General features: G+C 46.1%; 2 protein-coding genes across 2 annotated transcripts; both read left to right on the forward strand.

The window, feature by feature from the left end:
- Positions 1-38: 38 nt before the first annotated feature.
- Positions 39-5,199, forward strand: ccdc14 (coiled-coil domain containing 14). The gene is made up of 11 exons (XM_010886119.4): positions 39-642; positions 769-824; positions 905-977; positions 1,069-1,141; positions 1,223-1,366; positions 2,343-3,257; positions 3,343-3,481; positions 3,574-3,656; positions 3,730-3,873; positions 4,103-4,235; positions 4,319-5,199. Exons 1-11 carry the CDS (start codon positions 613-615, stop codon positions 5,103-5,105), a joined length of 2,577 nt encoding a protein of 858 aa, XP_010884421.2. The 5' UTR covers positions 39-612; the 3' UTR covers positions 5,106-5,199.
- Positions 5,200-5,357: 158 nt separating this feature from the next.
- iqcb1 (IQ motif containing B1) lies at positions 5,358-10,666 on the forward strand. Its single transcript, XM_010886117.3, has 13 exons — positions 5,358-5,634; positions 5,720-5,888; positions 6,107-6,227; positions 6,310-6,403; positions 6,736-6,835; positions 7,032-7,204; positions 7,851-7,963; positions 8,063-8,184; positions 8,454-8,596; positions 8,830-8,978; positions 9,415-9,552; positions 9,916-10,072; positions 10,185-10,666. Exons 1-13 carry the CDS (start codon positions 5,529-5,531, stop codon positions 10,418-10,420), a joined length of 1,821 nt encoding a protein of 606 aa, XP_010884419.2. The 5' UTR covers positions 5,358-5,528; the 3' UTR covers positions 10,421-10,666.
- Positions 10,667-10,703: the final 37 nt, after the last annotated feature.

Raw genomic sequence — 10,703 nt, forward strand, 5'->3', positions numbered from 1 at the left:
AAATAATTATCATAACATTATAATTCCATAGAGAGATTAACTGTAACCCATAACAATCGAGTTCAAATCTGGTTAAAATTTTTGTACCTGGAGAGCATGAATAACCTTGGCGTTACCATAGATATAAAGCTGTTCTATTATCTATGGTATTTACATTGTATCATATTTCTATGGTGACACCGAATTCGGCGTCCTCAGGCCAAAATGTAGGGGCGTTATTTGCTTTGATTGACAGTTGCTTTATTCAACCGATAAACTGGAAGTTATGACCTCGCTTACCTTCGCCAATAATATTCATTAGGTGTAAGGCAGCGATCATTTCATTGGTCAAATTGTTACTTCCCGTTTCAAACAAAACCCGCTGGTTCTTGTTTATGCTACCGCCACCAGTAAAAAAATAACCTTAAACGCAAAATCACCCAGCTTTGCTCGTTTTGATGATACTTTCGTTTTAATGTTTAAAAACGTTTTCATGACGTTGCTACCATTTGCAGCTAGCTAGTTAGTGGTTCTCTTGGAAATACATGTTTGCTAGTTGTTAGCTACTGCCTGTAGCCGGTCAGCTACAGTACCGTGGTGTTTTTTGCTTCGTCTTGGAGCCGTTACCCAGCTATGACAAAACAAGGGCTTACTAGACACAAGGTAAGACATCACACCTTTGTAGCCGGTTTGATAACACTCAATTGGTGTGTAATTTCCTTCTCTAGCAATCTGGAGAAAGGATAGCTACCATTTTTGAGTATCAAGATCCCTCTTTTTGTCTGACAGGTGATCTCCTCTGGAAGACTGACTGGGGGTGGGCGGGGCCAGGCTTTAAAAAAGAGGTAAGTATGAGACTAAACATCAAACAACTGTTGCATTAACATTGCGGTAGCAGGGTGTCATACACTGCTCTGTACTGCAGGGGAGCTGGTCGCCCACTTGCGGCTTCTACAGAGCCAGCCTATTCCCTTTACTCCACTGACTCAGAGGACCAGGTACAGTAATACATCAGTCAGTAACGAACCAATAACAAATGAATATGGCGGATAATGGTAACAATAATTTTGCATCTGTACTCTCACTAAGGTGACAACAATACACAAGGGCCTGGATCGGTGTGCTGCGCTGCTCGGTGGCATCCTTCTGGCAGAGAAAGCAGGTACCAGTCACCTTGGTTTAGTTCAACTGACATTTACATTTTAGTTACAATTACTTACCAGTGTTTGCGTGTATATGATAGAAGCCAAGTCCAGCTCAGTAAGGGGTTCATGGAAGACTCGTGCCGCCAAATCCCGACCTCTGTCCACTCAGGGAAAGGAAAGAGGAGAAACGGAGAGAAGAAAGCAGACAAAAAGACAAGTCGCTCAGGCCGCTAAGAAACCAGGTATTATCACCATTGTGTACTGTATTTAACATTTCCTTGCTATCACATGCATTTACTAATTTACTAATGTCATATAATTATGAATGCTATGATGCTATGATTGTGTTTCTTAGAGATTAGACTATGTTGTAGTTGCAAGTTGTCCACCACTGTGATGAAATGGCCAGTTTGCATTGCCAAACAGCACCCAGGAAAGCACATCCTCCCATCCACCTATCCAGTGCCCTTAGATGGAACGTAACTGTTTCAATAACAGACTACGTGACAACAAGCTTTATAGAGCTTACATCTATCACATTTTTTTTTGTTGCCTTTTAGTCATTCATCAGACAGTTTTATCCACAGTGACTTACTGGATTAATTGGGGTTAACTGTCAAGGATCAGGGATAAAAACAACAGATTTTTCACATTGATAAATCTGTGATTCAAAATAGTAACCTTTCGGCTTCAGGCAGATGCTCCAAACCAAGTTTCTTGTATTGATCAGCGCCTCTGGGCTGCCTCCCTATATACTGTAGCTGTTGGGGAGCACAGAGCACAGACACAAGATCCCTATTGATGCCCAAAGGCGTTTATCAACTTACAAAACTTGGTGAAGGCCACCAGAAGTGCAGCTGGTTGGGGGAGATCGACTCACACTCCCTCCAGCTGCCCTCAGTGGATCTGTCAGTGGTTGTGGGGCAGATCACTCGTCTCTGTCTATGCAACAAGAAACAAACAAAAGAACAACACCAGGCATTTGATGTGTCACTTCATGCGAGGCAGGTGTACTAGAGTCCCTTGTAACCTTCCTGAATGTACCAGACGCTCCCCCCTAGTGCTCTCCGTTCTGGGACATTCTGGTCTAAGCCTGGTGCGTTCTCTCCTTGGTGCTGGATCTGGCCTGGTGTGGGTATGGGGTCATCTTAAAAGATGAGGAAAGTTTGTGTCTATACCTTTTTGGGATCTAACGTTGACATCTCTCCTCTGGTCCAGCGCCCGTGCAGAAGACGATCCTATCATCTCAGTCGTGCCCTGGGAAGAGTAACATCGCCCTGACTTCTGCTGAAACGTCAGAGTCAGACGCTCGATTTAACTGTCGCCTGACCACCTCCACGCCCACGCTGAGCCCACAAAGACTCCCCACTAACAGCACTCAATCCACACTCGCCCCAGGCAGCACAGTCCCTCTGTCCCAACCTGGAGGCTCCATCTCTGGGGTGGCGTCACCCCACCTTCGGGCCCCTACCTCCACAGCTCTGCTTGCTGTCCCTGGAGCTGTAACTACCTCTCTACCCCCAGCCCCTTCCACAGGCCCAGTTCTCCCTCTGCTTGCATCTCTGCCCGGAGGCTCTGTCTATGGGGCTGGAGCTCTGGCACCCCAGAGTAAAGGTGCTCCGTTTGTGGAGAAGCTAGCCGTATCGGGTCCTGCTCCTTCTCACAGCTTGGCACCAGTGTCCTCCTGCTCTTGCTCTCCCCCTTGTCAGGGAACGCCAGTAGTCTTCTCCGAAAGACACACTCAGCCCAAACCTCACCTCCTAGCCGACACTCAAACCCAATCAGTTCCAGATGCTCCATCAGTGTCTGGGCCAAGCAAGGCGAGCCGGCTGGGTCATAACCAGGAGAGAAGTGCCTTGGCCGGGAGAGCTTGTAGCCACGGTATCTCTGGAGAGGAGGAAGAAGAGTGTCCCGTGAGAGACACCAGCACCCGGACCAGCTTAGACAAAAAGACCCGCTCCCAGCTGGCCTCCACAAACCCACAGGCACAAGCAGATCCGGAGCATGTACCAGCCGACACACACAGAACGTTGGCACCGGGTGCAAAAGGCTGCGGTCCAGGGGGGAGCGCTCGTCACGTGATGACGGTCCGGTACGTCCTCGGGGAACTGAAGTCCCTGTTCGTCGGGCGAGGTAAAACTGTCGGCGAGTCAGTCAGAGAATGAGTCAACCGATCAAATTCCGTCTGAACAAATCCTCTCTCTGTCGACCATTCTAGACGTTGCTGTGGAGCATCTGCTGGGGGAACTGGAGAAGGCCGTGTCTCTGCTTCCTGTCATGGAGGGCAGCTCTGACATCCAGGCCGAGGTCGCTCTGGTCCTGCAACCGCTACGCAGCGAGAACGCGCTGCTGCGCAGGTCAGCACCGTCTGGTCCCTGAGACCCAGGTCCAAACACACGTCGACTTCATACAAATAGATTTGTGTGTGTGTGTGTGTGTGTGTGACCAGGCGTCTGAGGATGCTGAACCAGCAGTTGCAGGGGAGAGAGCGAGCGGAGAGGGAGGCCAGAGATCTCCACTGTGACACCGATGGTGAGATAAAACGCGGCGTGTCTGGGTTCCAATTCCGTCCGTCTAGCCGTCTGACCCCCCCTGTCCCCCTTAGTGTCGGCGCTGCAGTCGGAGCTCAGCGACGCCCACGCGGGCCTGCGGGAGCTGCAGCAGGACAACACGGAGCTACGGCAAGCCCTGGTGGACACACAGAGACAGCTGCAGCACAGCGAGGCCGAGTGCGGCCGTGTCGGGAAAGGTAACCGATGACGTTGGGACTCACTCAGCTTGCTCTGTATTTTCTGTCACGGCAGATTCAGGAGGAATACTGAGAGACATGAAGACCACGACATTCATTTGATCCACGTAATGCCCAGATTAAGGAAGGTCCGCCGGTTGTGTGTTATTTAATATGTATTGGACTTAATCTCTTTATATAAGTGTGTGTGTTTCTGTGTGTGTACATGTGTGCGTGCGTGCGTGTGTAGAAGTGCAGTCTGCTCTGGCTGAGGTTCAGGCCTGCAACAGCAGGCTGGAGGAGTGTCAAAAGGAGAACACTGCACTGACCCTCGCTGTCCAGCTGAGGGAGACAGAGATCCGAACACTTCAGGAGCGCCTCAGGTGTGTTTGCGTGTGTGTGTGTTTACTGATCGATGGGATCTGTATAATAATGAATTGAGTCGTTTTCTTACCTCCTTTTTCAGAGCTCTACAGGTCCATGTCACTCAGCCTCCCGTTGTGCCAGACATGTCTATGTCTCAACCCCCTCTTACCAAACAAGCTCTGGACCAATACCAGGACAAGCAGGGTGCATCAGACCACCTGGTCAGCCAATACCTGCGGTCGCTCGAGCAGAAGGGGTTGGGAACCGACTCCCCGCCATGTAAAGGCCCTGGGGGCAAAAACACACACCAGCTAGACTTTGGTGTGCGTGCACCAGGCGGCCAGAATGTCTGTGTGTCTGTGGGGCAGGACGTGAGCGTGTGTGCGTCTCAGGAAAGAAAAGCCAGCCCGCCTTTGGCCATCTCCCTGAAAGAGACAGTGAGGTCATCACTTCCCGTTGAAGGGTCACAACTTCCTGATGGGATGCCACATGGAGCTGGAGTTTCTGTCCAAGGTCAGAGGTCCCCGCGGGGTCATCAGAGCCTTGATGTTGCCCTTGAGAGTTTCCCTGAAATGAAAAGCTTATTTTCCCATCCGGACCAATCAAACAGCCTTTCGTCTCATGGCACTAGACACTTGGACCTTAACCAGAATTCTCGCCGGCGTCTGAACATGGATGTGGCTTCGCTGGGAAAGGGGCAAAACTCTTTGCTTGACTCCACTGACCTTTCGTTATGTGAGGTCAGATCCTTCGCTTCTGATTGGAGTGCAGGGTCAAGCTCAACCTTTGACACGCGTGACGAGCAGGAGTTCCGTAATGGGTTGGCTGCGTTAGATGCCAGCATCGCCAGCCTACAGAGAACAATAAAGCAGGACCTCAAGAGATAGCACAGACATGAACTTGAACATGCTGTCTCACAAATACACAGAGAGGTAGCTTATTTTTTTAATTGTATTGAATGAAATGTCAAATAAAATCATTGTTACTGAATGTTATTTTGTTTTTACTTTTAACAAGAAAATAGGATGCATTGTAGGGTGTATTTTAATGTATTGGAACAGTCATTTCATAGTAAAATGGTTGGACATGTCAGTGCTTGAAAGCGCTCCGATAACTTGTCGCAGATTAGTGACGTAGTGGTTAGGGGTGTTGCTGTAGAAACGAATAAAGCTTCTTTGGTCCTGGATGGAGGCACGAATAGAGTTAGATTTAATCACGTCTGTGGTCTCAAAGAAGATGAATATATCGAGCTATTCAATTTCTATATGTTTTAATAATTAAGAAAACGAGAATACTTGACAACGAGCACCATGAATCCGCTTATAAAAGATACCGATGGCGGGCTACAGGAACTAGTCGCGAGCACAAATGTAAAACCTGAGCAGAAGGTTACTCAAATTCTCTCGAAATTACAAGGTAAATTTGTTAGAAATACAGCATCTTTCAATTATGCAAAAAGTGTTGTTTGAATAAACAAAAATTATGATTTATTTTTCGAAAGATATTATGAATAGGAGATCTGCCCAAGACGACAGAGATTTGGGTGCGTTCAAAAACGACTTGTTCAGGCATGGCATACTTCAGTACTGCGCAGAAGACGCACTAAAATTGAACTACGCCAAAGTTGAAGGAGGTTACGCTACAGCCACATCGTTGGCTGAAATTCTCAGGTACGATTTTAAACGTTATCTGTGCGCTCCAGCAAAATTATAGTCTGTTGACTGTTTCTCTGTACTAACGCAAGCAACTGTCCCTAGATATTACCAATAGACAATGTTTATCTTCCGGCAATTCTTCAAGGCCAGTATAGAAGTTAAAGATGGGATATAAATATGTAGAAATTTGAGCATGTATTTCTCTGTGCATATTTATATGCATTGCTTTCTAGCTCCTGCTGTGTGGGTGTGAACCTGGGCAGACACTCCGAAGCCTTCCATACGAAGCTTCTCCCATCCGTCACCGACAGCCTGTTGTCTTTGGCCAATCGTCTGATGAACAGAGCTCTGGCGGTAAGGGACATAACATTTACAGTTTGGAAAGACCCCAAACACAAATATTATAATTATGTCTATTGACATAATCTCCCTATAGGAGAATGGGCAGCCTGATATGTTTCGTCTCTTCAAGAAGGTCATGGACTCTGTGTGTTGGCTTCTGAAAGCCCATGGTCACCTGGCCACACAAGGTGAGATCTATTACGCAGTACTCTGTTCAGTACCAGTCAAACGTTTTGACACAAATACTCATTCAAGGGTATATATATTTAACAAGAAAATACCACCATGGATTCATGTAGTGACCAAAAAAGTATTGATTTTTTTCTGTAATAATGCGTTTCTGTAATAATGTTCTTGATTTCCCTTTGTGTCTGGATACCAGGGTTGTTAAGTTTGTTTTATCTTTCACACATTTTCTCCTCTCCCTATGTTTCTCTTCCTTTAACTCGCTCCCACTTCCCTTTTTGTCTTCCTCTCCCTCCCTTTTTTCCTTTTTCTTGCTATCTCTCTCGGTCTCCAGTCCTTCTGTCTGACCACTATGAGAGGATCCTCATGAGTGAGGAGGAGAGAGTCGGAGCTGTGTGTGTGTTGCTGTGGCATCAGCTTCTCTCAGCAAACAGGTAAAATGTCAAAACACACACTGTTTTTTTTTTTACTAGTTTTCTGGGGACATAATATATAAAATAGTTATTTTCCTTGTAGGAACAAGCAACAACTAGCCCACATTTTTTCTCCCACATAATTGTTTTACAGGCAGTCATACCTGTACACCAACACACACAACCAAATACATATTACCATGCTTTATCTCCGTAGTGATTTAGTAGCGGATTTGAAGAAAGACCCTTTGTCTGTGATGTTGGATGACGTTGTGTACCGAATGGCTAACACCTCAGACCCTACTGTGGGAAGGGCCGCAATAAGGATCCTCCTCCTGGTTGCACAGCAACAAGACTCAGCCCTACAGTTCATCATCCAGAGATTTAAAGGTCAGGGGACCAGGTTAGCTTGGTGGGGGGATTCTCAGGTTATGTTTTATGTGCGAAAGCACTATGAAGTGTGGGACCTTATGTAGACAGATGTCTGCCTTTATAAATCATGTGAAATCAATTGAATTTACCACAGGTGGATTCCAATCAAGTAGTAGAGACATCTCTAGGGTGATGAAAAGACTACATTTGGAGTATCATGTGTACATGAGACATTTACGTTTCTCATCTTCAATAAATTGGTGCAGATTTCTAAAACCTTGTTTTTGCTTTGCTATTATCAGGTATTGTGTGTAGATTGATGGGAGAATATATGTATTGAATCAGTTAACATAAGAAAGTCGAGAAGTTGAATGAGTGAATACTTTCCGAAGGCCCTGTAAAAGTATTTATGTATGCAAATACACAAAGTGTATTTATGCAGAATGTATTCAATGAGAAATGAAATACCTTAATGTAAATTTTTGATTTGTCTTTTCAGGTCACCTATTTTATGATTCAGTCCATTTCTCATGTTTTTTTTTTATCCTAAATGTTGGGGTTCCTTTATATATTTTTAAACTGTTTGGGACGTACAGTTGTTTTAATTTTTTTTAAATTTTTTTTATGAATGGTATATTTTTGTCATGTTTTATATTTGGCACAGGGTTAGAAGGCATGGTTGGTCACGAGTGGAGGGGCCGTGGCTTGGATGAGGAAGTGGATCAGCTGATAAAGCTGCTGCAAAGAAAAGTTTCTAAACCAGCTGAACACAGAGAGGTAAAAGATAGAGGCAGGATGTGTGTGTGTGCACAAGTTTGAACATATTTGTGCATATGTTTCACACACTGCCTGTTTTGCACACTGCCTGTTTTGCAGGAGTGGCCGAAGGAGTGTGTGAGAGCAGCGTGTGTTATCCAGGCAGCATGGAGGTCCTTTCAGACTAGAAGGAGAGTAAAGAGCCTCCCCCGAGCTGTCAGCTCACTGCAAAGGAGCTTCAGGTGTGTTTGTGTGTGTGTGTGTACCTGCTCTTGCTGGAGAGGTTTTTCAGAGGTTCATGTGTGTGGTCCTGTTTTACTATCCACACCAGTATATTAAAACAAGGAAAAAAAAGCAAAGTGAGTTGTTTGGCAGGTCCTCCTTTCCAAACAAGTTAGGGTTAGAACATGTTCTTGTTTCATGGTACTACATTGCCAGTCCTCACTTTGATAGTAAAACCAGCACTCGTGTGTGTGTGTGTGTGTGTGTGTGTGTGTGTGTGTGTGTGTAGGGAGCGTCGGCTAAGGAGAGAGCAGCAGGCTCAGGCTAAACGCTCTGAGGAGGAGCTGAGACTTCAGGTGTGTTTGAGGAGACAGAGAGCCAGGAGAGAGTTCCATCAGAAACAGCTACAGCTACTGCACCTACTGCCTCCAGGTACACACACACACCGAGCCAAGCAAAGTTCTGCCGGATTGTTTTGGAAATAGCCCCCTACATCCCTTGTGTGTATTTGCATATGTGCATGTGATCCACATTTAGGTTTAAGTTTAGGTCACATTTTTGGTCAGCGAGGTTTGGGTTAGGTTAAGGGTACGATTAGAATGTATGGATCTTTCGTTTTCTGGTCCCTGCAAGGAAAGAAATACGAGGCGTGTGTGTTCGTGTAGGTCAGGTACAGCAGTACCTTGGAGAGGTTGAGAGACAGGCTGCCATACGAATCCAGAGAGTGTGGCGAGGCCGACGAGAGAGACGGAATATCCAGCTTCGGAGAAACGCGATCACAAGACACAGGGCTGCTGTGGTCCTGCAGAGAGCGGTAAGGACACACAGTCACACGTGCTTGCTCTGGGCTCCCCTTGGTGGCTTGAAAACCGGTAGTGATAGCTCTCCAGATTACGCTGTAGTTCAAAGAAAAACCTCTGTGTTTTGCAAAGGCGCTACCGTCAAATCAATTGATCAAATTGATTTATGAAGCCCTTTTCACATCAGCAGTTATCACGAAATGCTTTTACACAACACCCAGCCTTAAGCCACAAGGAGCAAACAACAACAGCGTTGAAGCATAGTGGCTAAGAAAAACAAGAGAGGAACCAGGCTCGGAGGAGTGACCAGTCCTATTCTGGCTGTGCTGGGTGAACATTTTTTAAGATTACAAGTTCTAATAATTAATAAAGGCATGTGGGCTGAGTCCAGAGTCTATAAAACATAATCCAGGTCAGAAACATTTTTATGATTCCATCCATCACTTTTAGGTCCTTCGCTTCCTGAAGAGGCGGCGAACTGAAAAAGCCATTCCCTCCCTCACTCCCTGGATTGGTCTTTTGGGTTTAACTGACAGTCGTAGGGCGGAGCTGAAGAGAGATGTGGAAGAATACATTGCCCTGCACCCAGTGAGTCAGGATGTTGCCCTGTGTGTGTCTGTTTTGATGTTACTGCCCTGCTGGGGCCTCATAATAACCACAAGGAAAATGAAACAAGGAACACAAGGGAAAAGGCTGTTTTTGAATTAGGTTTGGGGTAAAAATTATAATTAGGGTTGGAGATCATGGTTAGGTTTAGGTTTTATGGATCAGGTTCAGTGATAGGAACGAGTGTTAGGTTTAGGGTTAAATATAAAAAATTTGGGGGGGTTAGGTTTGTAAAGAACTTTTTAAGCAGGTAGTCAATTGCTGGTCTTCATAAAGATAGAAGAACCAATGTGTGAGTATGTTAATGTGATTTGTGTCTGATGTGTTCAATTGATCTGTGTGTAGTCCCATGTGGTGTCTCCAGAGGGCAGTAGGGAGCTCCATGATCAGACCCAAGCCTTGCTGCTTCAGCATCTACAGGGGAGAGAGGCAGACAGGAGAGAACATACACACACAAACGCCCTGCTGGCCCAGATTAACACCGACCTGGAACTATTGTTGAGTATGTAACACACACACACACACACACACAAACATCTCTCCCCTTTGCTATCTCTCACTCTTCCTCTCTTCATCCATTGTTCTCACTCTCTTCAACTACCTCTCTGTCTTAGATGCCCCCTCTCTCAGTGCCGCCACAGCAACTGACTGCCAGGTTTTCAGGAGCCGTTCCGGCCCCGTGGCCGCCCGCGCCCGGCAATCCCACAATGCCTTACTCCAGGCTGGCCGCCTGCCTTGGTGGAAGACACTCGGCGATGATCACTTGGTCACCTGGCCAGACTTAGAACCCACCCACAAAGAACACATGCTGGAGGCGGAGTTTACCTCTTTGTATTTAGGAGGAAGCTGATAAAGTGCCACAACATTATTATAATGTTGTCTTAAGGGCTGAACAGTCACAGAACTATGACTTCAGATCTGCTCTGTAGTTCAACCCATCACAGTGGACCGTGGTTGAATCAGGTGCATCAGTGCTGGGCATCTTCATCCGTTTCCATGTGCTAGTTCCTTAAACTAGTTAGCCTTTATTCTAACTGTCACTGAAGTGTTGCAAATTGTACAATAGAAAAGTAAAGGATATTTCTCATCAAGCTGACATATGCAGCGGTTGCATTCTTCTTTGCTAATCACTC

This window comes from Esox lucius, chromosome 22 (assembly GCF_011004845.1).
Source record: "Esox lucius isolate fEsoLuc1 chromosome 22, fEsoLuc1.pri, whole genome shotgun sequence".
NCBI classification, from domain to species: domain Eukaryota; kingdom Metazoa; phylum Chordata; class Actinopteri; order Esociformes; family Esocidae; genus Esox; species Esox lucius.